This window comes from Bos grunniens, chromosome 11, assembly GCF_055505025.1.
Source record: "Bos grunniens cultivar Pamir isolate PY7600 chromosome 11, Bosgru_T2T1.0, whole genome shotgun sequence".
NCBI lineage: Eukaryota > Metazoa > Chordata > Mammalia > Artiodactyla > Bovidae > Bos > Bos grunniens.
Genome location: NC_141175.1, coordinates 94041671 through 94069618, shown reverse-complemented (window position 1 = coordinate 94069618; position 27948 = coordinate 94041671). Strand labels below are relative to the sequence as shown.

General features: G+C 51.0%; 1 protein-coding gene across 2 annotated transcripts; it reads right to left on the bottom strand.

The window, feature by feature from the left end:
• Positions 1-61: 61 nt before the first annotated feature.
• Positions 62-26641, bottom strand: ATP6V1B1 (ATPase H+ transporting V1 subunit B1). Of its 2 annotated transcripts, none has more exons than XM_086323818.1 (14): positions 26393-26641; positions 19599-19654; positions 8120-8218; positions 7820-7913; positions 7165-7242; positions 6486-6625; positions 5454-5555; positions 4888-4985; positions 3726-3849; positions 3415-3565; positions 3089-3171; positions 2042-2146; positions 1703-1832; positions 62-1604 (listed from the first exon to the last, which is right to left on the bottom strand). In XM_086323818.1, the coding sequence occupies exons 1-14, from the start codon at positions 26508-26510 to the stop codon at positions 1441-1443; spliced, it is 1542 nt and encodes a 513-aa protein (XP_086179944.1). In that variant the 5' UTR covers positions 26511-26641; the 3' UTR covers positions 62-1440. The 2 variants fall into 2 exon arrangements, with proteins under 2 accessions (XP_086179944.1, XP_086179945.1); XM_086323819.1 differs by lacking the exon at positions 26393-26641 and adding an exon at positions 21342-21458.
• Positions 26642-27948: the final 1307 nt, after the last annotated feature.

Sequence of the window (27948 nt, the reverse complement as noted above, 5' to 3'; positions counted from 1 at the left end):
CTACTACATGAACCTTGAAAATCTTATGCTAAGAGAAATCAGCCAGACACAAAAGACCACATATCGTATGATTCCATTTATATGAGTTGACCGGCATAGGCAAAGCTACAGAAATAGAAAGATTAATGATTACCTTGGACTGGGGAAGGGGTAGAAGAGGGGTTTGAGGAGTGATAACTCAGGTTATAGGGTTTCTACTTGAGGTGATGAAGGTGTTCTAAAATTGGTTGTCGTGATGATTACTCAGCTCTCTGAATACACTAAAAGTTGCTGAATTGTACAATTATAAATAGGTAAATTGTATGGTATGTGAATCATATCTCAATAAAGCTATTAGTAAGTAAAAACAACCCTGTGCCCTGTGGACACCCAAAAGCTTTCCCTAAAATGGCTATAAATTGTCCTGGGGATGGCAATTTTATTCTCAGGGCCTCCTTTGGTGTCAGCTCTTTTTTTTTGATGTGGATCATTTTTAAAGTCTTTTTTGAATTTGTTATGATATTGCTTCTGTTTTTTTTTTTTTTTTTTTTTTTTTTGGTGGAAAGGCATGCAGGATCTCAGCTTCATCCCCTGCATTGGAAGCCGAAGTCCTAAGCACTGGACTGCCAGGGAAGTCCCTGGTGTCAGCTCTTGATCCATGAATTCCGGCCTGGTTCCATAACACACTGACCCAGAAATGGGACTCAGTCTTTTGCTGAAGATCTACCTTCCCAGCCTTCCCTGCCTTTTAGGAAGCATTCATGACTTCACCGTAGATGGGACAGAGGAGGCAGGAAGGGAGGGCATTACAGAAGAGTGGGCAGTTTTCAAAGGAACATCAGTATCCTGGTTTTTAGGATGCTCTTCACCCATTTCTTAACCGGGGGCACTTTTCTTCAGGCTATCTCCCCAGCAACTCCCCTAGAGTAAACCAAATTCCTTTCTGGCATATCTTAGGCGGGCATCTTTTGTGGCCTTGAGACTGTGCTTTCTATGGCCCTTGACCTCACATTCCTAAGACACCTATTAAGATACTTTTTAAGGAAGATAAATATTTCCCTAAGAAGAATTATGCTGTTATTGGTTAAGACACTAATGTGTTTTTTCTTTTTAAGGTAGAGAGAATAGTTGAATGAACCTCACGAATCCATCACCCTCAGCTCCAACAATCATCAATGTTTTACCAATCTTATTTTTACATGAGATGAATTCTTATGGGATGGGGGCTACTTTTAATATACAAATGCTCCTATCAGAACAAGACAGAGAATACAGGCTTAACCACCTTCTGGTTCTCAATTCGGGGAATCCAGGGAAAGGACTGGAATGTAGAAGTGGCCTCCTCTCTCCTCATAGCCCGTGGCGGGCTGAGGGTGGGCACGGAGTTGGTTAAAGTGTGTGGACCGTAAGGATGGGACGGACGAAGGCGGTCCCTGGACCCTGCTCCTGGGGCGGGCGGGGCTATAGCGCAGTGTCGGCTTCGGTGTCCTGTGGCGCCCCCTCGCGGGAAAAGAATTCATCGATGATGTTCTGCGGGATGCGCTTCAGCATTTCCTTGGGGAAGGTGCGCAGCAGCTTCCAGCCCAGGTCCAAAGACTCGAACACCGAGCGTTTCTCGTAGGGACCTACGGACAGAGCAGGAGTGTCAAGGGTGTGTGTGTGTGTGTGTGTGTGTGTGTCGGAGTAAGGCGGTTGCTGCCTGAATGCCCCCAACGCGCCTCACCCTGGTTGATGAACTTCTTCTCAAACTTCTGCAGGAATTCCAGGTAGAGCAGATCCTCGGAAGTGAGCGCCTCCTCTCCCACCACTGCCTTCATGGCCTGCACATCCTTCCCGATGGCGTAGCAGGCATACTGGGTGAAGGGGGCGGGGCGGGGGTGAGGGGATCAGCAGTCACGGCAGGCTTACCGCAGGAGTCCCGTGTTCCCCCATCTGACTGTGCGTCCGGGGACCCCAAAAGGGGAGGGATTGTTTGCCAGAGGAAAAGCTCGTGATCCAACTAAGGCTCCAGCCTCCAGCTTCTGAAACTAGCTTCCCACCAGCCCTTGGGCTCACTCCTTACCAGCTGGTTGGAGACATCTCCATGGTCCTTTCTGGTCATCCCCTCCCCAATGGCGGACTTCATCAGCCGCGACAGGGAAGGGAGGACGTTGATGGGCGGGTAGATCTGGGGGGAGCCGCAACAGGGAGTGGCAGAAGGCAGGGTCCGAACTTTCCCCTCCTTCTCCCCTCTATTTGTCTTCCCTCCCTCTGTGGTTCTCCTGAGACTGGTCCTTATTCATCCCACAGAAAGATGGGCTGGTCACACCCCTCCCCCTTTATCTCCCACAAATCCTGGGGCTTGGGTATACAGGCGTCTAGATGTGTGTGCCTAGATAGAATGGAAGGGGGAGTTCATGAAAGTCTAACTATTTCAAAACTTTTGATTATTATTGAGATGAAAACGAGTTGAAACTTAATAGCTCTTAGCTGCAAGGGAAGAAGCTGCTAAAGAGGAAACAGTCCTCTTTGGGACAGGCATATTGTTCACCACCTACTTGTCTCAGTTACCTATCGTTTTTGTTCAGTAAAGCAAACTACTGGAAAGAAAAGAGAACTGGCATTTATTTTGTATCTATGATCTGCTAGATGCTTTCTACATCTATGTATACTTTTATACTGCATACTTTTTTGTTTTGGATTTTCGCTTGGGGGGCTGTATTAGGTGACATGTAACCAGGTATTGAAGCTGTGCCCCCTAGCAATGGAAGCATGCAGTCCTAACCGCTGGACCACCAGGAAATTCCCACCAATTTATTTTGTTCTCCACAACGCAACTGTGTGATACGTATTATCATTCCCATTTTACAGATGTGGAAACTGAGGATTAGAGAGATGAAATGATTTTCTAAAGATCCCACAGCCAAGGAGGCTGGACTCCACCCAGACTTGTCTTCTTTCTGGGGACCAAACTGTCTTCGTGGGGATTAGCTCCTGTTTGGGGTTAGCCTTGCCTGGCCCCTCCTCATTCACTAGAGGTAAAGTGCAGTGGGAAGCGGTATACTGGTTACTAGTCATTGTCTTTGGAGATGGTAGAGAGACTTGGAAGTGGGTAGAGAGGGGATGCTACCTGTCTGTTATGAAGCTGTCTGTCCACGTAGATCTGTCCCTCTGTGATGAAGCCCGTCAGGTCTGGGATTGGGTGGGTGATATCTGCAAGGAGAAGCACTGGTGTCAGTAAAGATGGTGTTCAGGTCTCCACACACGCAGGGCCATGTAGGTTCTATTCCCTCACAGGAGTGGGTGACAGGTGGAGGCAAGGAAGGGACAGTGCCTACCCTGCTGGAGGAGTGGAGCTACTGTGCATCCATGGAAAGAAGCATGGGTCCTGTCAGTGTCTGGGTGGGACAGGAGGGCAGGGGACTGCAGGGGGCAGTGGGCAGGGAGGTGGCTCACCGTCATTGGGCATGGTGAGGATGGGGATCTGAGTGATGGATCCGCCCCGGCCCTCCACGCGGCCCGCCCGCTCGTAGATGGTGGCCAAGTCAGTGTACATGTACCCAGGGAAGCCTCGGCGCCCAGGCACCTCCTCTCTGGCAGCTGAGACCTGAAATACCCGTGGGCCTTGGGGTAAGGGGATGATACAAAGAAGGGGCATGGGGGGTTCAGTGACCACGAGGAATGGGATGGGGGTGGGCCTGCGTGGGCCAGCTCTGGGCTCATGACTAGGGGGCGCTGAGCCTGACCCTCCTCGCCAGCCAACTCACTTCCCGCAAGGCCTCCGCATAGGAACTCATGTCCGTCAGTATGACCAGCACGTGCTTCTCACACTGGTAGGCGAGGAACTCTGCCGTGGTCAGTGCCAGGCGCGGGGTGATGATCCGCTCGATCCTGCAGGTATGGCCAATGGTTAGAGCACCTGGAGGCCAGGCCTGTGCTCCCTTTAGCCCCCGTGCTGCATGGAGAGTGAACTTGGAAGCTGGTACAGTGCACAGCAGCAGAGGACTGGGGAAGATGAGCCCTAGCCCCTGGCCCCCAGGTCCAGGCCATGGTTCCTGGGAGACTGGGCCCTCAACCACATCCTGCTGTTCAAGGTGGGAACAGGGACAGAGGCTGGGACAGGCAGGCAGGGAGCTGGGTGAGAGGACCAGGCAGGGCCCGGAGGGCAGATGGCATGTCAGAGCTCAGCAGCTGGCGCTCTGCATATCCCTCCCCAAGGGCACCTGGGCTTGGGTCAGCCAGAAGGCTCCCACTCTCTGTGTCCTCAGGGTTCCCTCCTTCCTGTTCCCCTCTCCGTTCCTGAGCACACGTGCGGGCCATATACTTGCCTGCCTTGCAGCGCCTTCCACAGTGAGTGCTCCGGGGCCCTTCCTCCCGCTCCAGTCACTCAGACCCCAGGCCCTGTGCCCATGGCACTTTTCTTTAGGATACCATCTGGGCCTCCTGAGCTCTGCTCCCTAGTTTCTGGAGTACCTTCAGCTCCCAGGACAGTTTTTGGTTATTGGTTAGGTTATTAGTATTAGGTTATTATTAGTATTAGGTTTTTGGTTTTTGGTTTTCATCACCTGACCTACAGATTTAAATTCACATTTTCTCAACTTTTAAAATGGCAGTTTTTCTAAGCAAATGGTTTAGGGAAATACCTCTTTAGTGGTGACCTTGCGGAAGCAAGTCTAAGATGAGGAGCCCTGACTTAGGGCAGTGGCTGGATGCAGGTTGTAGGGAGGGTGGATGGGCTTCAGACGGCCAGCAGGCGGTGGTCTGGCTCTCGCTATCTCCTCCTGCACTGTCCCCACCTCTTCCCCAGCCTCAGTTTTCCCATCTGCACAATGAGGGGTTGCTCTCCCAGCTCTGGCGAAGCCTGAGACCTGGGCTCCAGGTCTTGGAAGGGGGCAGGGCCTGCTGCCTACAGGTAGCGTGGGTGCTCACGTGGGGTCGTTGGCCAAGTTCAGGAAGAGGCAGACGTTGCCCATGGTGCCATTCTGCTCGAAGTCAGACTTGAAGAACCTGGCTGTCTCCATGTTCACCTGGACACACGGCAGGGAGGGCTGGAGGTGGGGCCAGGCCCCTCCCATCTCTTCCAGCAAAGCCTATTACTATAGTATAGTATAGCTATTACCAGCTATCAGTCAGTGGGGTCTCATCAGAACCCCAGAGAGAGGTTCAGACGTCAGGCTGAGCTGCTCGGTGTCACCCTGCTCCTCACCTGACCCGCTAAACCTCTTGTTCCTCTGAGCGCCCCTGGGCTCTCTGTCCTGAAGCCATCTTTTCTCCCCTAATTTCCTCCTTTCCCAGCTGCCCCAGAATCCTCTTGGGGCTGCTGTGGGGGACACACTGCCCAGCCCTCATTCACACTCTTGCCTATCCCAACAGACAGGCCAGGTTCTTGGCTAGAAGGATTACGTCTCCCCCCTTAGATGGGGTATGCCTGGGGCCAAGGGGCCAAGGGCCCGCCCGCCACCTACAGAACTTGTCATCTGCCCAACCTCTCTTACCCCCATGGCTGCAAAGACGATGGCAAAGTTGTCATCATGATAGTCCAGCACGGCCTTGGACTTCTTCACCAGCCCAGCCTGGCGGCAGATCTGGGCGGCGATCTGGGGACAGATGGAAGGACATCAGAACTGGAGCCTGAGCCGGCGCCTCTGGGCACCACTGAGAAGTGTGGGCAGGGCGATGCTCTGTCCATCCTCCCGCTGAGGCCTTAGGTGGGAGGGACCCAAGGTCACACATGGAAGGGCTCCCCTGGGTCCTATAGCCGCTCCCAGGGGAAGGGCCGCCCCAGCCCAGGGTGCCTGTCATGAAGAGCAGGGTGGAAAAACAGTTCCAAAGAACAACTACCTACCTCGAGTTTGGGGCAACTAGGTCCTTCAGAACCCCCTGTCCCCCGCCCCATGCTGGGGTGTCTCTGGGGCCGGTGGTGTGTGGGATTACCAGATCCAGGATGAGATGTGTGTAGGCAGGAGTCAGGGACACTTAGACCATCCAATCACTCCGGGCATTTTGAAGGTGAGCTGGGGTGCATCCAGGAGTCGTGGGGGTGGGTGGTCAGTGGGGACCATCTAGAAACCTTGTCACCCCAGCTGCTCTGGGAAGAACTGGGCTGTTCGCTCTTGGTGGTGGGGGTAGGGTAGGAAACTTTCCCAGAGAAGTTCCACACAGTTGTGGGGCTGGCATGAGGTGGGGTTTGCTCAGTGCAGGCAAGTAAAGAGCACCATGAGGACCAGCGGGTAGAGCTGTCTTCTCAGCTGAGCAGGACTTTCAACACTGAGGTTATGTGTGGGCTCTCTCGTGAACCAGTGGGGGCCCCACTCACTCAGGAAGGAGGCTTGCAGATCTGTCTGGGGACACCACGGGGGGCCTGTGCAGCTCTGAGGCCCGGAGCTGCCACAAGACAGCTGCCGGTGGCCCTAGCTCCGCTGGCCCCTGCCCACTCGGCACAGGAGGCACCCTTGCTGGCCCACAGCTCTGGCCCCTGCTCCTTCCCTTCCCCTTGGTCGTGCCTGCAGGCCCCACACAGTCCTCACCTCATTGTGGGGGAGCCCAGCTGCTGAGAAGATGGGGATCTTCTGACCACGGGCAATGCTGTTCATGACGTCGATGGGCGAGATGCCTGTCTCGATCATCTCCTCGGGGTAGATGCGGTCGTGGGGGTTGATGGGCTGGCCTGGGAGATGGCAGTCACAGGCCCTGCAGGAGGGTTCAGGCCCTTCCCCGTGTACCGCCCCCAGCCCTGCCCCAGGAGCACTGTGGGACAGAATTTTCTTCGATGATGGAGACGTGCTCTAACTGCGCTGCTCAGGATGCAGGCCTGGCCACCTGTAGCTACTGAGCACGTGCAGTGGGGTTGTGACATGAAATTTTATTTCATTTGAATTAGTTTGTATTTAAATAAAAACCACAGCCCATTGCTCTGTTCGATGGTACCATCTAGGCACATTAGAAGTCTTGGGCATGTGGGGAATTTGCACAATGATGATGGCATTTTATAGGAATGGGACGTGAAGTGCTGCTGGCCCCAGACAGGGAGGCCTTTGCTGCTGTGGTATCTCACCTGATCCACCTGTTGGTCTGACCAGTCCTGGGGGTGAACCCTGGGCAATGTCTGAGGCAGAACTTCCGAGTGTGAGGTGACACAGGCTGTGACTGGGGTGGGGAAAGGTGGTTGGAAGCTGGGTCCTGGGAGCTGTCCAAAGCCTCACTTACCGTTGATATCCAGGAAGTCCTCTGCCATGACCACTGGCCCCTTGTCAATGGGTTTGCCTGAGCCGTTGAAAACCCGACCTGGGGGTGGGTGAGGGGGCTTGGAGAATGCTCAGGACCAGCCCCGGGTCTCTCACTGCTGCTCACCCTCCACACCACCACCAGCTCCCACCTGTCCCTCCTGTCCCAAATGCCCCATGTCCCCCTGCCCTCAGCCCTCAGTGATCCCCAGGGGGCTGGCTACAGTGACTTTCCCCTTGGGGGCCTTCCCTCCTCTCCTGGAAACCTTTATAGGCAAGACCTTGGCCGGGACAATGACTCAAATAAGGGCTTTTTAGAGCTGGAGAGAGGAGAGAGCCAGGGATGGCAGATCTTGGGAGATAACTAGGGGATGTGCAGTTCACTCCAGCTTGACCCCAAACGTCCTCGTCCTCTAGTTTACTGAAGTTGCCTTCTTCATGTACTGAACACCTGCTGTATGTCAGGCCCTGAGCGCAGGTTGGGGGTCAAAGAGAAGGCACAACCTCTGACCTCAGAGGGCTCCCAAGGGAGGCAGACAGCTGGGGAGGCAACAACAGCATGGTCTGTTAAGCACTTGGTCAGGGACGCTGGACTGGACGGAGAGAGGGGCGCTCCACCCCCCAACCCTACCCCTCACCCAGCATGTCCTCTGACACTGGGGTCCGTAGGATGTCCCCCGTGAATTCGCAGGTGGTCTTCTGGGCATCAATCCCAGAGGTCCCTTCAAACACCTACAGGATAAGAGGTTAGTTACTTTAACAGGGGGTTTGCTGGGGAGAATGGGGCCTCCCATTCTAGGCTCCCTTTGTGTCCAGCTCTGGGCAAGGTGCTTTCAGGGAAAACAGGCCATTTTCTGCCTTTGGAGTTTATGAGAGTGTGGACACTTTGTGGGTTCATTCATTTATTCAACCAGAAACATCTTAGTGACACCACTTACCTGCACAATTGCCTTGGTCCCAGACACCTCGAGCACTTGCCCACTCCGCTGAGTCCCGTTGGGGAGGGTAAAGTTGACAATCTCAGCATACTGGGCAAACTGGTAGGAGGGGAGAGCAGCCCAGAGTGACAGTGAGGACAGACAGTGAGACAGAGAGACAGAGAGACACTCCTCCCTGTCTCCTCCCCAGCCTTCCCCGGTCTCAAGCTCCTTTCTCCCATCCTGTGCCCAGACACTCTTGGAAATGAACTTGAGAGACCGGTTAAGTGGAAAGTTTGAATTCTGTTTGCAAGGCAGTATACTTGGGTGGGTAGGATCACTGACTTTAGAGTTGGAAGATCAGGGTTAGAACTGAAACTCTGACACTTAGAAGCTGTGTGACCTTGTGGAAGTTACATGATGTCTCTGAGCCTTACTTTCCTCATCTTTAAAGTGGGTATAATACTAACCCCTATTTCATAGGGCTGCTGTGAGAAGGAATATATACTATATGGTAAGTCATTATCTGGGGCTGGGACCTTGTAACAGCTCAATAAAATGTAGTTGTTATTATGGCTGTGTAGGTCTCCTGACCATTGTTTCTGCCCCTGTGGATTAATGATGAACACACTGGCAAAGTGCTGTCCTTGGCTCCCACGTGTCCCCATCTACCAGTGGCAATCTTTCCCTGGTCACGGGGCTGGGATCAATTCATGTGTAGTCCTCACAGTCTTCAGGAATAAAAAGAATCAGGCAATCACTTCTCTTTTGGTTAAGATCAAGGGAGGTATTCATTCTTAGTGTTAGAATCAGGCCGATATCTGGAATATATAAAGAAATCTTACAACTCAACAGTAAAAAGACAAATACTGGACTTCCCTGGTGGTCCAGTGGTTAAGAATCCGCCTGCCAATGCAGGGGACACAGCTTTGATCCTTGGCCCAGGAGGATCTGCAAGCCATGGGGCAACTAAGCCCGTGAGCCACAACTCCTGACGCCCGCGCACTACAGCCCGTGTTCTGCAACAAAGAAGCCAGCGCAACGGGAAGCCAGAGTACCGCAACCAGAAACGAGCCCCTGTTCACCACAACTGGAGACAGCCCGTGTGCAGCAAGACCCAGGGTGGCCAAAAGCTAATTTGTTAATTAAAAAAGATGAACGTGCTATTTTAAACTGGCAAAGGATCTAAATAAACATTTCTCCAAAGAAGATATACACATGCCCAACTAATTAGTTATTGAGCTCCCCTGGTATCTCAGCTGGTAAAGAATCTGCCTGCAATGCAGGAGACCTGGGTTCGATCCCTGGGGTGGGAAGATCCCCTGGAGAAGGGAATGGCAACCCACTCCAGTGTTCTTGCCTGGACACTTGCCATGGACAGACAAGCCTGGCTGGCTACAGTCCCTGGGGTCACAAAGAGTTGGACATGACTGAGCCACTAAGTAAATAGCACAAACTAATTAGTCATTAAAGAAATGGAAACACACAATGAGATAGCACTTCACACTCATAACTCTAATAAAGACAGATAATAACACGTGTTAAGGTTGTGGAGGAACTGGAACGCTCAGACACTGATGGCGGGAAGGTAAAATTGTGTGGTCACTTTAGAAAATAGTCTAGCAGTTTCTGAAAAGGTTAAACATAGAGTTACAATGTGACCCAACAATTCCATTCCCAGGTGTATACCCAAGAGAAATGGGAACACATAGCCACATAAAAACTTGCATGTGAAGGTTCACAGCAGCATTATTTATAATAGGCAAAAAGTGAAACTAACCCCAAAGTCCACAAACTGATAACTGGATAAACAAAGGTGGGATATCCATGCAGTAGAATACAAGTCAGCTTTAAAAAGGCATGAAGTGCTGATACAGGCTACAACACGGATGAACCTTGAAAACATCATGCTACGTGAAAGAATCCAGACACAGCAAGCCACAGAGGACGTGGTCCCATTGATACGGAATGTCCAGACGGTCCAATCCACAAAGCAAAAAGATCAGTGATTGCTGGGGACTGGCGGAGAAACTAACAGGTGCAGGGCTTCTCGCAGGTGATGAGAATGTTCTGGAATCAAGTACTGCTGACAGTTGCACAAGTCTGTGTATAGACTAAAACTCACTGAACTATACACTTGAAAAGAGCAATGTTTATAGTGTATAAATTATAACTCAATTTAAAAAAACGATCGGTCTTTCCCTCCAGGATCACAGATGAGCAGGTGGAGGGCCGCCCAGTGGGAATCCCCAAGCTCTGCTGTCTGTGTGTGCTTCAGGAGCCGAGTTCTAGAGCAGGCTACGAGCTGAGCCACAGAAGCTGGGCTGAGGGGGAGCCCCTCCCCTCTAACCCTGGTCCTCAGCTCTGGTCAGCACCAGGAGAGCTAAGTCCTCCGCCTGCGCCTTCTTCCAGGGGAGGTACTGAAGAGAGTACAGAGCATTGCCCGGCATCCCTCAGCTTGCTGCCCATCCATCTTGCTTCCTTGATTCACTTCAGGGAATAAGTCATAATCATAATCCAATAAAAATAAATGATGAAAAGATGGCGTCGCTTCATGCAGTGTTTCTAATATTCTGGGAAATTAAAGCACTCCTTTAAATTACTCCTTGGATATTAGAGGACATCAAAAGTAAAATGACAGGAGAAACAAAAAATAATAAAAAGGACAGCACTTCATGCCACAGCTGATAGCCAGCTGTACAATGTTTTCTGACCATAAGCAAAGTAAGGTAGAAGCCAGTAACAAAAAGACAGTGAGAAAAAACTTCTTATGTTTGGAAACTTTGAAACATTCTACATATCAGGTTAGAAAACATTTAGCACTAAACAAAAATGAAAAACTGTTTTTCAACGTATATGTGACACATTTAAAGTTTTAACTGCTTATATTAGAAAAGAGAAAAGGCGGAGGTAGTTTTGAACATATGCAACATTAAAAGTCAGAAAAAAGAACACCATTAACATTCCAAACAAAGTTGAAGAAATAATAAAAGGGCAGAGATCATTGAACAAGACACAGATACATAATAGAGAAGATCATCAAAGCCAAACTGGTTCTTTGAAAGCTTAATAAAACAGACAAATCTCTGGAAATGCTAAGAAAAAAGACATGAGTAAATAATTGTTGCAATAAAAAGTCAAAATTAGCTGTACTAATACTATTAAAAATAATTTTAAACTTAGGACTAACTTCATGCAGCATTTCAGATCTTAAATTAAATGAATAAATTTCTTGAAGAATACAAATCAAATCCAATTAAAAACAAAATAGAAAACCAGGATACACCTATAATCTTCAAGATATCAGATAAATAACTTAAAATATTTCCATGAAGAAAACACTAGTCCCAGATAATTAGTGAGTTCTAACAATCAAGAAACAAATAATTTGAAACTTACTTAAGCTCTTCAAAACACTGAAAGAAAAACTCAAGTCTTAATTCATTTTATGAGTCAAGGATAATCTTGATACAAAATAAGATATTAATGGGAAAATTATAGGCAATCTCAACCATGAACATAGATGCAAAACTACTAAGCAGATATTAGCAAATGAAATCCAGCAACGTACCAAAAAAGACCATGTTACAAACAAACCAAGGAAACAAAGAAAAAATTTTTAAAAACAAAAAATGAAGATAAATGCACACTCACACAAAGAAAAATAAAAAAGACTAAGCTAGGATTAATCCAGGAACTCAAAGTTAGTCTAATATTAGAAAATCTACTAATATGTTTACCTTATTAATGAATTACAAGATTAAAAAACACATTATTTCAACAAGTTTTAGAAAAAGTTAAAACTACCCACGATTTCAAACAAAAACAAAAAGAACAGAATAAAAGGGGAATTCCTTAACCTTAAAAAGTAGCCTCAGAAAACCTGTAGAAAATAGTATAACGTACAAAACATTCTCTTTAAAAATAGAAGCAGAACAACACTGCCTGCTATCATCGTTCCATTCAGCTTTATTGGAAGAACTAACCAAAGTAATAAGATGGAGAGAAGATAGAGATTAGAAGAAAGCAAAACTGTAAAATGAAAAACTCCCAAACCCCAAATCTAATGGATAGTATCCCCGAAGAAACTATAGACTAATTTCTCTTATAAACATAGAGGCAGAAATTATAAATGAACTATTGGTCAGTCAAATCAAATAGTATACTAAATAAATAAGCAAGTATGACCAAGTAGGGTTTATTCCAGCCACGCCAGCTTAGATCACCAACCTTTGGGAATCAGTCAACACCTCACAACATGGTTCATAATAATACGGAGTTTGTGAACCTAAAGGAAAAATCGCACGGGGTTATGTAAATAGAAGCCAAAAGGCTTTCGATATAATCCAGCAGTCATTTTCTAATATAGTTCTATGTAAAACAGGAATGGAAGGGAACTCCTTGCATACTAGACTATTTACCAAAGCCAGCATCAATATCCTTATAAATGGTAAAATGCTAAACCCATTTCATTTCCAGTAAAATCAGTAATGCACAGAGAGAGATGCTTATATCACCACTGTTACATAATATTGCTTTGGAAATTTTAGTTTAATAGTAAGACAAAAAAAAAAGTTGAAAAGTATACTAAACATAAATAATGTTCTGTTTTGTTTTTTTAAAAATTTCTTTTTTTAAAAAAATATTTATTTTTTAATTGAAGGATAATTGCTTTACAGATTTTTACTGTTTTCTGCCAAATAGCAACATGAATCAGCCAAAGACTGTTTTTTGAAAGGTTCAGAAATGTTGAAGGCGGGCTGTGGAAACATTCCAGATTATAGAAGGCTAAACAGACATGATGATTAAATGTGATAGTCAGCCCTAGACTGAATCCTATTCCAGAGGGAGAAAAATGCTATAAAAGACTTAGTAGGTCATCTTATAAACTGGAATATGGATTGTAGATTAGATAAAAGTATCAGTGTCAATTTCATGTTGAAAGCTACTGTGGTTATGTAAGAGTACATCCTTATTCTTCAGAAGTACACACTAGAGTTTTGGACATAAATTACCCTCAAAAGCTCTAAAGAAAATAAAAAGAAGAACACACACACACACACACACATTCACTCAGAGCAAATGCTAGAACAAATAGGTATATGGATGTTCCTTGTACTATTTTTATTTTTGCAACTTTTTATAAATTTGAAATTGTTTTAATGAAAACTAAAATTAAAGTATGCCAATGGAAAAAGAGACAGGATTCCCTTTGTTTGCAGGTGATACTGTATACCTAAAAAACCTTCAGAGGAGCTAGTTAAAAATGAAACCAAATAAAAACAACCCCACCCAGAATTAATAAGAAAACTTGGCTATATATAAGATAAATATATAACAGTCAATCTCAAATTATTTTCCATTATATGTTATTATAAGATTTGAATATAGTTCCCTGTTATACAGTAAATCTTTGTTGCTTAGCTATTTTAATTAGCTTGTACCTGTTAATCCCATTCTCATAATTTATCTCATAATCTGAAAAATAAAATAAAACGGAGTCACTCTTGGTTTGTGTTCTCTTCATTAAGTTTTATAGTCATGACTTTTCTTCTGTGTGTGTTTGCTATACCTCAATTAAACTTAAAACAAAACAAAACTGAATCACTTTGCTGTACATCCGAAACTAACACAATATTGTAAATCAACTATTCTTCAATTTAAAAAGAGTGTGTTTCTCCCCAAAAGAATCACAGAATGTTAAAAGGGATCATTCAACAAAATGTATGCAAAAAGCGAAAAAATCAATCTCTCTCTTTTCTATTCCAGCAATAAACAGAAGAGGAAATGGAGAGAAATATTTCATTCACAATAGGGTCAAAACCCATAAGATATCTGGAAATAAATTTAACAAGAAAAGTACAAGAAAATAATAAAATCTTACTAAAGGACAGAAAACAAGCCCTGAACAAATGGAGAGCAATAGTGTTTTCCAAAACAGTATGACTTACTATCATAAAAATTCAAATCCTTTTCAAATGGATAGAAATTCAATGCTTCCCCAATGAATTGTTTCTCCTGGAACTTAAAAATGATCTTAAAATCATTTAAATGTCTGAGAATATCCAAAAGCAGTTATGGAAAAGATTAGGAGTGGAGGACTTGCCTTGTCAGATATTAAAACATGCTCTAAAGCTACTGAGGTCAAGTGGTCAGTGTTGGTGTGAGGAAAACAGAGATGGGGAAGGCTACAGTTCAGAAACAGAGCCCAGATTTTAGGAGATTATTAGAGAGCAAACGTGGCAGATGAGTTCACAGGAGAATAGAATCTGTTGTACAAATGGTTCTAAGATAGCTGGGTATCTACTCCCATCATAAACACAAAACAGACTCCAGGCATATAAAAATTTAAATATAAAACTAAAACAAAACACCAGAAGAACTTTTCTTCTTTCCCTTCTTATGGAATAATCTAGCTAAAAGCTGGATAAGAGAGACATCTTTAAACAAGATAAGAAATCCAGAAGCCACCAACAAAAAATAGAAATCTTTGATAACACAAACATTTGAAATTTCTGGATGACAAAGATACCATCAACAAAGGTGAACAATAAACAAAGCAAAATGTACAACTCAATACATTGGAAGAGTTCACAGAGAAGGAAGTGAGACGTCAACAGAGAAAGATACTCAACTCCCCCTAGTCATCAGGGAAACACAACTAGAAGCAAGACAGAACTAGTCTTAGCTATTAGGCAAAATTACAGGTGACCACATATTCAGGGATGAAAAGATGCTAGGAAGTGGGTCCTCTCATGTATCACTGCCTTGCTGGACAAGCAATTTTGCTCCAAGTTGTCAATATCTATATAAAAAGAAATATACACTTTGAACCAGCAGTTCTATTTTGGGACAGTCTATCCTGCAGCAATAAAGGCATCCTACTATTTGTAACAGCAAAACCTGGAAACAGGCTGAATGTCTGTCAAAAAGGAAGTACATCGCAGTACATTCACATTTACACAGTAAATCCAAACCACAGTCACTATCAAAAGGATAACTAAAATCTACCACATGGAGGAAATACTCCACACATTTTAAGAGACTAACAAACACCAACATTAATATCTGGCATGCTCATATTTGCCCACATATAGCAGGATCTTTACTTGGTTATCAAGAGGTTGGGAATAAAGAGGTCAGGAGCAAATGGTTAACTTTGTGTTTTTAATTTCACTCGTTGCAAAAAGCATGTTTTGTGTGTGCACGTAATTAAAATGTAAAAAAAAAAAGTTGGGGGGACTTCCCTTCATTGCAGGAGGTGGGGGTTCCATCTCTAGCCGGGGAACTAAGATGTGGGAGGTGCCCCGTGAGGACAAAAAAAAAAGGAAACATATTCAAGTACAGTGATGTGGCTGTCACCATCATTACCATCGTTATATTCCCTGCTGTCCACAATCCAGTGACCGTAAGGGCCAGGGAAGAGGGGTGGACGGCTCAGTTCCCCAAAGGGGTGTGAGCAAGACAGGGTCCTCTTTCCCAGGGCACGCCTGCTGGGGTGGAACCTGAGACCGGAGGCTTCCCAGCTCTGACAGTAGCTCTGGCTCGGGCCCCTCTTTGTCCTGTAAAGAGTATGCCAGGAAGGCGATTTTGTTCTCCCCTCAAGCACCCTCAGATCCCGCGGAGTGGGGACCCTGAGAGAGGGAGCTCGCTGCAAGAGGAGTGCTCTGGGGTCCGCTGAAGGGACTGGCTTTGGCTTCGCAACCACAAGAGGGAGCCCGAGAGCAAGGACTAGCCGGGTTGGGGCCGGGAAACCGGTGAAGTGCGAGTCCTGGCTCCTTCCCCTCTTCCTGCTCTCTGAGGGCCTTCGTGTCTCTCTCGGAAACGGCCACTGGCCTCGTTGTCTGTGGCGCAGATGGGGGGCTGCTGACCTCAGGAGGAAGATACTGGACAGAGCCCCGGCCCGAGTGGGCCCAAGAGAAGACAGGCAGCTGAGTGACAAAACCGATCTTTGTGTGTGTGTTGGGGGCGGGGGCGGGGGCGGGGGTGAGGGAGAGGGGAGAGGAGCTGGCGCGCGGAGTGTCCCTGAAGGATATGGAACGTCAGAGACAATGCACTTTAAACAACAGGAAGGTTACAGCCAGACAGAAGGAAGAACTGTCAGAAGCATGGGGCAGGCATGGAAAGTACTGTCCAGAATCCTTTAGGAAGAGAATGCGTTATTTATTTGCGGGGAGGGGTGGGCTTAGCCACTTCGAGCAGGGTGTGCAGCGAGAGAATTCCAGTGTGCAGCGATGAGCTTGGATTTCTACCCTGTTCCCCAGCCACAGGCCTGATTCTCTCAGTTCGTTACTAAGAGGATTGCAGGGAGTGTGGACAGTTCAGTGCAACCCTCCTCCTTCGCTGCAGATTCAACCCCGATCCCAGCCAGCCAGGGGGCCGACACAGGGGCCTGGAAAGTTCTTAGCAAGTCCAGCAGGATGTGTACAGGGTGTGCTGCCTCCCAGACCTCTGCCTCTGACAACACCCAGGGCAGTCTGGGGACTCCTCCTTGGAGACTGTTGTCTGAGTTGATACACACAAGCTTTTCCCCTGAAGTTTGGGAGCTGCCACAGACATCTGGAAACAAGTCTGGTAGATAAGGTGAGTCTCAAATAAGGGCCAGTTGGAAACACAGAATATAGGCGCCAAAGATCCTCCAGAGCAGCGGTTCTGTGTGGTCTGGCCCTCCAGGCAGCAGTAGCCACTGGGAGCGTCTCAGGAATGCACATTCTTGGGTCTCAACCCAGGCTGCTGGCTCAGAAACCACTGCTCTAGTGAAATCTCTCTAAAGTATTTCAGGCAGGTGGACGTGAGATATCCAGACTCCTGTTTAATGCTTGCAGAACCTGTGCACTTGTGTGTGAGGGTACGTGTGTGAGTGTATGAGTGTGCTTTTGTGAGATCAGGTCTTGGAGTGTGGCTATTCAAGAATCTAGAAGAATCCATTTTATACTTGACAAAGCAGAGATGTAGCATTTTCTGGGTCACAGACCCTAGAAAATCAGATTAAACTGTGGAAATTATGGCCCTCCCCTTCAGTGCACAGGCATATGACTACTTCCTTAAAAGGTTTGCATACAATCTCCAAGCCCTTAGTATCTGGCTAAGAACTTCGCACTTATTTTTTGCCAAGTGGATTCTTAGTTCCCTGACCAAGGATCGAACCTGGATCCCTGCTGTGAAAGCACTGTATCCTAACCGCTGGACCACCAGGGAATTCCTAAGAACTTCTGACCTACACAATTCTTCCCACCAGCTATTTTTCCTTTTGAGGCAGATGGAAGCAGAAAGCGTTATTGCCTGTGTGATTCAATTTGGGCAGAAGGTGGCGCTATAGAGACAGAATTATGGCATTTTTGCCCAAGCAACTCTAGAACAAGGGATGTGAGACAGTGGAGAGAGATGCATAAAGGTGCCTTCTCCAACTCCTGCACTTATGAGGCTATCAACTGCTGGTTCCTTTCCTTCCCTCTGCAAGCCCGGGGTTCTCTGAGTCTCTCCATCACGCAGTTACTATGCAAGAGTTACAGATGCGCCCCGGAATCTCAGGAGCATAGCCTGGGATCTATCTCCAGTTTCACAGTCCAGCACCAATTTACAGTTGACAACTGGATGTCTGTATGGACACTGACTCTCCTTACCACGCAGCGTCATGTAGAGACTGACAGGGAGTGTGATGGAGGTGGGCAAGGGAGCAGGAGATTCACTGACTATTTAATCAGGCATATCAGCATATCCTAGCTCTTCTTGAGGAGGAATAATAACAATACATTCATCTGATTTGATCCCCACAACAGCCCTATTGTCAGTTAATAGATGAGGAAACAGGTTTACAATCCTAGACAGATGGTTCTCAAACTTCGGGGAACATCAGATCACCTGGATGGCAATGAAAAAAAGCTTCTGGGCCCCACCCTGAGTTTCTGTCAGTCTGGGGTAGGGCCCTAGAATCCGTATTTCTAACAAGGTCCCAGGTGGTGCTTATGCTGCTGATCTAGAATTGACAGGTAGTTAATAGAAAGGGTGGAATGATCTGGGATTAAAATTGAAGAAGTCTGAGTCACACTGTCTGACTCCATCACACTTCTTTCCAGGACATCCCCGACACTAATGGGCCCAACTGTGATGTCCATATGAGCTCGGAATCTGTTTTCCCGAAATGAGTGGGTCTGATCTTTTTAAGAGGGCCAGATTTTGACAGGCCCATAATCAGTCACACTCTTAAATTCATTCATTCATTCACTCACCCTTCCTTTGAACAAACTGAGCAAGCATGATGGGCTGGGTGTTCAGTAAAAGTGCAGTGTGCGGCTCTGGGAGCCTGGGATTCATAAACATCATCCAAGTCCAATTGTGGGGGTTAGGGAGAAGATTTGGTCACTACATGTGACCAGTTGGTGACCAAATGCCTTGATGGATGCTGCTGGCAAGACAGCACACAAAGTCAAGAGCAGGGACAAGCTCACTGTCCAGAAGGCTAAGAGAGGCTTCCAGGAGAAGGTGAGTCAGAAGAAGCGATGAGGAAAAGGTCATTGGGAAGGCAGAGTATGTGCAAAGGCCTGGAGACATCAATGGGAGCTCCACACAGAGACAGTGTGGGTTTCTAGGTGGGGAAGGGAGAGTGATGAGACGTGGAGAGGTGTGCAGGACCCCACCAGATGGAGGGTCTGTGTGGGGAAGGCATGGGGAGCCCTGGTGAATTAGGAGGAGGGGAGGGAAGGGGTTGGGACTGCATGGCAGAGGATGAGAGGGCGCCAGGCTGGGGACCCAGAAGCCATGGCTCTGAGAAGGGAGCAGTGGGTGGGAGAATGCTGACAGAGCATGAGCGCTGACAGACGGGGGCCCAGGAAGGGAGGAATCAAGGATGGCACCCAGGTCCAGTTAGGGTGTGGGTGGTGTGGGGCGGGAGACAGGACTGGAACCAACAGTGGCGGGACGCAGAGTGACCTGGGAGCTTTGCAGGGCTCTTTGTGTCTCGAGAATCCCCAGCCTCGAACTCAGAATACTCCCAGTGTCTGCCATGGTCCTGCAGTTCCCAGGGACACCAAGTCGCCCACACCCTCCGCTACGAGGCATTCTTCACTTCCCACTCCAGCTGCTGGCTCCCAGGCTGAGGTATTCCGAAGACCTTTGAAAACCTCCAGGTCTGGAGAAAAGTTAGCTGCTATCCCTCTGCCTGCCACCTCCTCCTCTTCCCTTTAAAAAACATCCCTGAGCGACTGGTGGGAGATTCCTGCCCTGGGAGAAGTTAGATATAGCCATTCTACTGATGAAGAAAGAGGCGTGATAGCCCAGTAGGCCCTGCTGATGGCTGGTAGGAGCAGGTCTCTTAAAGGCCAGGGTGGGGTCCACAGAAAAGGTGGGAGGAGGAAACCCTGGGTGACTGAGGGTGGGAGGGTTAGGAAGAATGAGGTGGGCGCCTGGGAGACCCCTAAGGGCAGGGCAATTTAGAAGAAATCAGCGCAGGGGCAGTGAGCACTGAGATTTAATTGTCCCTGGGAAGAGGTGGAAATCTTACCTTGACCTGATCCAGCACCACCAGGGGCCCATTGACGCTGCACACGGTCCTGTAGGCTGGGGGAAGGGTGGAGGCGGGTGAGGGTCTCATACTGACAGACAGACAGACAGACTCACACACACACAGAATCATCCTCTGCCCTCCCTCCCTCTAAGCACCACCCCCACCCCTCTTGGGACCCAGGCCATCAGGATCATTAGCTGTGACAGGGCCAGCCACCATTGCTGTAAGGGTCATGCCCCTGTCCGCAGGGCCCCCGCTGTCTCGGACACCTGCAGGAGGCTGGGGGAGGGCCAGGGCCAGGGCAGAGGCCTCCTCTCCCCTCCGCAGTCAGCCAGAGGTCTTTTTTATCCCTGAGGCCGCTCTGGCCTCAGCCCCCACTCACCCACTCCCTCCTCTCTGACCCACAGCATTTCCAAAAGCTGGAGATTCTATAAGAGCTGCCCTCTCTACCCCTCACCCCACCCCTGGCAGGACCACACTCCTCTCCATCACCCACACTGACTGGGCAGTCTGTGTGTGAGTGGGGTGGGGGTCCAGGCATCAGGGAGAAAGGCCAGCAGGGCCCTGCTCCTCCATGAAGCTGGGTTCATCGGGTGCCTGTGGGGGAGGGGAGAGAGTCGAGCGTGGACTGGCAGGCAGGAAGCTTGCTTGGTTCTGTGAGGGGCTAGCTGAGGGCCCCTGAGCCCCTCCCTTGCCTGTAACCTGGAGACATGGTATCCCTTCCCCAGGCTCCTTTCAAAGTGCCAATGAGACAACCGGGAGGAAGGAGGCTGGCAGGGCGGATGGTTGGGGGTGTCTTCGAGGTCGCTAGGTCACTTCCAGGCTGGAAGGGCCTCAGGTGGGAGAGGGGTCCAGCCCTTTTCTCAACAGGCCAGAAGGATGGGGCCCAGAGGAGTGGAAGCCTACCCAGGGTCACAGACTTTTGTGGCAGAGCAGGGGCTGGGGCCCCCCCACCTCGTGCTTCCCATCAGACCACATGGCTCCCAGCTACCTGCTCTCATGGTTCCAGCAAGCTGGCTGCCCAGCTGCCCTGCCAGGTGAAGCTAAATGCCCTAGCCCATGCCCTCCCTGGTCTAAGGCTCAGTGGTCAACCCCTTATTTTTGTGAGATCTAAGTTCCTTTCCCAGGGACTTGGGCTTGGAAGACCAAGCGTGCCAGGGGATCTTTGCACAGATGTTTGCCTGGTTATCCTGAGCAATTAGGAAAACTCAAGAAAGAGAAGTTCTTCTTGGACTTGGGCCCTGAGCCAGGGCCCTCCCTCACCTTCCTGCCCTCAAACCACCACCCACCTGAACCATCCTCTTCTCCTTTTCCCATCTTCCGTCTTAGCCAGGCCCACCCCGGTGGCACCGGGAACCAGGCTCTAGAGAGGGCTGCACCCTGGGGTCCCCAGCCAGCGCTCCCTCTCTCTATGGCCTTCCCACCAAGAAGCTCTGGTATCTTCCCTCTTAAAACCATGCCCTCCGCCCCAATCCTTGTCCAGCAGCAATGATCACAGCCCAGCCTCCCACAAGCCTGGCTCCATTGCCCTCTCTTCCTGCCATCAGGAGGACGAATGGGGTGTGGCTTCGTGGAGGCACGAAGGAGGCTCCAGGTGGAGCCACACCTCACGCTCCAGTGTGGCTCTGCCCTGGGAAGGGATGACAGCCTGGACGTGTTCCCCTCCGCAGCTCCCTGAAGGCCCTGCCCTAATCCCCCCCCTCAGACCTCCTCGGACCCCCTCCAGCTACTCCTTCATACCTTTGGATGCTGAGACCTCAAGATGGTTACCTGGCTCCGACCTCTCACATCTGCCCTCCAAGCTCCGCTTCCCTCCCTCTCTCCCTTCAAGCCTGACCATTAGAGGCCTTCTCAGTACCAGGCTATGCAAATAAAGGAGGCAAATAAAACATGGAGCCTACAATTTAAAAGGGGCTAAAGTGGCTCAGATGGTAAAGAATCCCCCTGCAATATAGAAAACCTGAGTTCAATCCCTGAGTTGGGGGTCTTCCCCAAGTGGGTATGGCAACCCACTCCAGTGTTCTTGCCTGGAGAATCACATGGACAGAGGAGCCTGACGGGCTAGAGTCCATCGAGTTGCAAAGAGTCCGACATGACTCAGAACTAAGCACAACACAAAGAGGAAATAATTGCCAATAACTGCTACAGATGGAAAGAGCAGGGTGGGTGGGAATGGGCTGAAGGAGGCAGCTTGCAGGAAGAGCCATTTGAGCTGAGGCTCCAAGGTCAAACGGGGTCATCCCGGCAGCCCCCAGAGAGCTGGACGAAGGGCACGGCTGGCCCAGGTGAGGAGGTCCTGAGGCCTGGAGAAGGGCATCGTGGCTGCCGGGCACAGGCTCACTTTTCCTGTGAAAGAGGACGAGTGAAGGCAGGGGTGCCTGCCAAGGCACAGGAAGGCCCGGCCTCTGGAGGGGGAGGACAGAGGCTGTGGCATCAGCCTCCCCACCAAGAAAATCACCCAACAGCCACACATGCCCTTCCTGGCCAGGTGGCATTTTGCCCACATCCTCTGAATTACCAGGACTGTGTGGAGTGGAGAGGGCTGAGGAGTCCAGCAGAGGGAAGGTGGGGGACTGCGAGGACAGGGGATGGAGCATGGGGCAGGGAGACCCCGCATTTCCAGGGAAGTGCTGGCATCTTACCCGCCTGTGGAGAAAATACCAAGACCAGCCTGAAGAAAGATCAAGTGGGGGTGCGGCGTGCAGGGAGGTGGGGGTGCAGGAGAGGAAGAGTGCCCCCCACCAGATCCAGAAATCCCCAGGGAAACATTTCTAACTCCACCGGGGGTGACGAGTCTTTCAACTTCCTCCCTTTGTTCACAGCTGGCTCCCCCCAGTTTCACATCTTGGTGATACCCAACAACTCTACCTGCGGAGGGGAGGAGTGGTGATGGTCACAAAGAAGGGAGTGATCTGGGTGTGGGTCTGGGGGAGCCAGGCAACGTGTTTGCCTGCAGTGGAGCTGGGAGCTCCATCCGAACTTCTCAATTTCACACAGTTATGTCTCGAAGTTCCAGCTCATCATAGCCCATTCCCAGGCTTCTGGCAGGCCTGGAGCTGGGCTCTCATTGCTGACTGAATACAGCACTGGGGGCATCCCTAGTAGCTCAGCTAGTAAAGAATTTGCTTGCAATGCAGGAGACCCTGGTTCAATTCCTGGGTCGGGAAGAGCCCCTGGAGAAGGGATAGGCTACGCACTCCAGTATTCTTGGGCTTCCCAGGTAGCTCAGTTGGTAAAGAATCTGCTTGCAATGTGGGTAGACCTGGGTTCGATTCCTGGGTTGGGAAGATCCCCTGGAGAAGGGAACAGCTACCTACTCCAGCATTCTGGCCTGGAGAATTCCATGGGGGTCACAAAGAGTCAGACAGGACTGAGTGACTTTCATATGGCATAGCCTGGACTATTCATTGCAGATAATCCAGTTATATGGCCATTTCCATCCAGCCTCTGGTGACTGGCTGCCTTCAAGGCCTCGCCCTTGACTGACCAGGTCCTTTCCCTTCCTTTCCCTCTGAAACCCCACAGCTGGCACCCAGGAGAGAGTCCTGCTTTCCAATTTGTCTGTTACTCGAGGCAGATCGTGTCTCTCCCCTCAAACTAGGGGTGTCTCCTCTGTTGGACTAGACAGTGTCTTTTCTTAGAGCCTTTCTGGTTTGGACACAGCCAAGGTAGTGGCTGTGCAACAAAGGTGTCCTTGATCGGAAGCCAGGCCTTTTGTCTGCACCCACACCCAACTCCGACTGTGCCCATTGCATGCAGTGGCAAACCGAGGCCCAGGAAGTCAGCTGACTTCTCCGAGGGCCCACCACAAATCAAGACAGTGTCTGGTGATGCTCAGGCCTTAGAGCCCCTACCCCAGCCCCGGGGCATGCCCCTGACCCCGGAGATGCTGCGGGAGGCAGGGCTTGAACCAGAAGACCCCTGAGGGGCACAGGCCTCCAGAGACTTTGCAGACACTCCCTTCAGCTGCTCTGCCTACCCCCTCTCCATTGTCCTAGCTGACACTTTGGGTTGTTCTCTGGGCTGCGGGCCCCTGCCTGCCCCCACCTCCCCACCGCCTTCCCTGTCAAAGGCTCAGCGGGGCTCCGCTAATTAGGGCCGGCCCGCCACACCTGCAGCGTCCTGGGAGCGGACTCAGGCGGGCGCCCATGCGTGAGGCCAAGGGGGGGGGCAAGCCCGGGGCAGCAGGTCCTGCACCTCCTCCCTGATCCCTGCTGGAGGGATTAGGGGAGGGCGGGCAGGGGTTAGGAGGGTTTTTAGAATCAACCCAAGACCCTGAATGGTGGAACTCTCTCCGTCACCTCCCCAGCCCTTGGTCGAGGAAACCAAGGCGGCCAGTGGTTTGGCACTCAAGTCCCTAGGCGATCTGACCTGGCTCCAGCCCTCCTGCCAGCCGGTTCCTCCTAACCTTTGCCCTGGTTGTGTGCCCTGACCTGTCGCCCTACTATCTTCTGCCCCACACAGTCAGCTAAAGCCCCAGGTCACCTCCTCTTGGTGCAGAACAGCTCTAGCTCCGAGGAAGGCAAAGTGGTCCTTTCCTTCCCAGGGTGCATACTGCCGCGTCACTCCCCATCCTGATTCCACCCCACTCTCCTTTCTGACCCAGTCCCCTCCCTCAGCCACAGCAGAGAAATCACTTTTGATGCCTCAGGCCTGTTTAGTCCACCTCCTCCTTCAGGAAGTCTTCCCCTGGACTCACCATCCCCACCCATGGCCAAGTGAGCTGGGGGGCAGGGAACCAGCTGCCCCACCCCCGTCCCCTGGCTCTCTGGTCCCTCAGCTCTCCTCCTGGGCTCTTTCTGCCTCTACATGAAGTTCTCTTGCCTGGAAGTGCTTAGAGTCCCTGGTAGGGAGAGGAGGGCAGAGAGAGACACAGGAGTCCAAACCCCCAGGGAGAAATAAACCCTCCAGGCTTCCGAGGAGGAGGGGGAGTTGGAGGAAACTCCAGAAGCAAGCTGAGGAATCCAGCCTCCCTCAGGTGGGCTGCTGGCCGGCCCGGGCCCCTGGGTGGGTGCTGGGAGGACACTGGTGTGCGGCAGAGGCACAGGAGTGGCCTTTGTCATCGCAATAACATCTTTAATGCAGGCGTGGAGCGAGGGGCTCACCCCGCACTGACCTGTGACTCTGGGTCGGCTGTTGGGTGTGAACACAGTCACCTGGGTAGGGGCCCCATGGGGTGGACCAGGGGGACACTGCTTCCCGGGCTTCCAGACCCGGGTCAAACCTCCTGGGTGTTGCACGTTGTGCCAGGGCTTGTCGACTATAAATAAGCCTGCTGGGAGGGGACTGGCGGGAGGGGATCCTGGGGTAAGGTTGCACCCTGGGAGGGCACATTCCAGGAAGGAGGAAAGGGAGCCAGACCTCAGACCCAGCCCTATTCAGCACCCAGGCAGCTCTCCCACTCTCACAGGGGGAGGGGGAGGCCATCACAGGGCCTGGACAAAGGTCAACCAACTCTGCTCAGGTCTCCAGGTCTGGGCTCGGACTCAAGGGGGGCCCAGTCACTGCACATTTCTGGGCCTTGGTGACCCCAGCTTTGCCCTAGGGGAGAGTCTGGACCTTCATCTTCCCCGGTCCCCATGGCACCTCCGTGATAAATCTGACCCCACTCAGCTTCTCCTTGGCTGGGGTTTTCCACGCCCCTCAGTGCCCCCACCCAGAGCTGCTCCCCGAGCCCTGGGCCTGGTCATTCTGCTCCGCTCTCCGCTCTCCATGGTGTGGGTGTGCTGCACCCCAAACCCTCAGCTGCCTCCGTGGGGCTGGCCGGCTGCAGACGGAGGGGTGGCTGTGTTAGGCCAGAGTCCCCCCATATGCACCCTCTTGGGAGCCTCTGGCTCTGCTTAGCTGGTGCCGGCCAGGCCAGTTTACTCCAGTGAGCTGGGTGTCTGAGAATCCAGTAATTTGCCATACCAGACCAGGGAATGTGACCTTGGACAAGGAAAGATGATGGGCGGGGGTGGTACAGGCTTTGGCCCTGGGGCCTTACCAGGTTTTTGGCCCCAGACATCTGGACTTGGCCCACGCCTGCAGGACAGGCACTCGAGCAACCCCCAACGCCCCTTAGAAGCTCACAAGGGTCTATCCAGCCCCTACAGCCCCCACACCTGACACCTGGGTGCCAGGCACTCGCCCTTCTCCCAGCTGCTCACACACTGACGTGTGACGCCATCTGACCACAGTCATCCATGTTCTCCCTGTGAGCCCACATGCTGGCACACACACCCCCTTACCCAAGTGTACAAGCATGCACACAGTCTCACATATTTCCTTTCTGATGGTACACACTCTCAAGTTGTCACAATCGTATTCACACACATATATCATCACCCAAGTGGAGATGGGAGCACACACACCCCCCAGGCACAGCCCTTCCCCAGAATGCACACACCACGAGAGGTCACACAAGGGGTCACACGTTCCCCTCCCTGAGAATGCACACAACTCCTCATGCTGAGTATCCTGGGGTGCATATGAACACACCCCAAACACATCCACACAGGGGCACACACACACACACACGCATGCTCTTGGGGGCAGTTGGGAGCTCTCTGTGGACTCGGGGTCTCAGTGCAGGGTCACTGATCACAGGAAGGTTCCTGCAGCTACTCCGCTGCCGCTCCTCTGGGGTACCCTGGGCTGGGGACCTCTGTCCCCCCGTCTTGGCCACTCCGCAGCACGAAAGGCCCCTAAGGTTTCCCCAGGTCTGGGTCCTCCTCTGACCCTGAGGCTGAGGAGCAGGGCCTGAGGATGCAGCAGTCCACCCGACCACACCGGCTGGGGGTCATACTCACTGATGCGGGGGTGGGTGATGTAGTTTCGAGTGACCGACTGCACGTGTTCTCGGGCGGCGCCCAAGCTCGCGCCTCCGCCTGGGAGACCCCTGGGCCTACTGTCTACTTCCGCGGCCATGGCGTGTCGGGCTGGGAGCTGGTTCCTGAGCCTCCCACAACTCAGCCGAGCTGGAGCTGGAGAGAGCCGGCCGGCCTCCTCGGGCAACCACCCCTCCTTCCACCCTCCTCTCCTCTCCCAGGGTTGACTGTAAACACGGAAACCTGGCCCTTTGGCTCGGAGCCCTTCCAGATCTGGGAGGTGCCCTGGGCCACCTGGGAGTGGGAGGCTGGGGAGGGGCAGGGGCGGGCTTCTCCCACCTCTGTCTGTCGGTTCCACGCTCCTGACCCAGGCCTGCAGCTGGTTTGAACTCAACCCCTTCCCCTGGAACTTCAGGCGCTGCTACAGCCTAAGCCCCTCACATCTCCTCCTGGCTCACCCCCACCCCGGCCCCCACCCTCCAGAGCCCATTTCCAGCAGCCTGCCATCTCCTCAGGTCTTCTGTCTTCCCAAAATGCCCTCTCCCCGCCCCATGCCCCCTTGCCCTGACTATTTCTGGGTACCTCTTCCTCCTGCAAAATTCCATGATCATCTTTGAACATCTATAGAGGATCATTCTTGGGCCAGCTTCAGGGCCACCTCCTACAGGAAGCCTTCCCTGGATCCCCCAGCACCGTGGATTCACCACACATCTGATCTCTTTCCTATGTCATGCCGTTTTGAGGAGTTGTCTCATTGCCACCTGGGGCTGTGAGCCCCTAGGAGCTCAGCCTGTGTTGCTCATCAGACTTGTGTCCTCATAAGCCTTTCTGTCTCATAATACTGAGGGGTTCCCTGAGGACCAGCTCACCTCTCCCTCTGATCGCACTGTCTCACCTTATATTTCACCTCCAGGGCCCCAGGCAGCAGGTCTGCCCTGACTTTTTCAGCCCAAGGCAGAAACTACAAATGAAAGGTCCCTCTTCATGCCTGCTGGCTAAAGAAATTCTCCCCTGGGATGGGGGGTGGTGGGGAACGAGCACAGGTCTGCTGGGCAAGGCAGCACTGGCACTAGGGGGAGGCTGCTCCGGTGACCCTCACGTCTCCTTCCAGACTCAGGATTTCCTGGCATCTCTAAGCACCTTCCCAAACTACACTGCCCCGCCGAGGAAATGGGGAAGCAGAGCTAGGGCTCCTGTCTCCCAGCATCCCTCTCTGGGTGACTCAGGGCAGTCAGCCTGAAACCAAATACACTTCCCAGAGAGACTGGAGCTGACCGCGCTTGCCTTTTCTTCCTCAGAGGCAAAATCTCACCCTGCATCCTAGGACTGGAGAACCCACTGCAGGTTCCTGGTCCCTCTCACAATTCCTAGATTTTCAAAGAACTCTCGGTTGGGGTGGGGAGTGGGTGTGACTTTGACGGGCAGCACTGGGGTGGATCTCTGAGGTGGTCAACAGCTCTGTATCATATTTGTGGTGGTAGTTTCATGAATCTTACACGGATGATAAAGTGACATGGAACTACACGCACACACACACA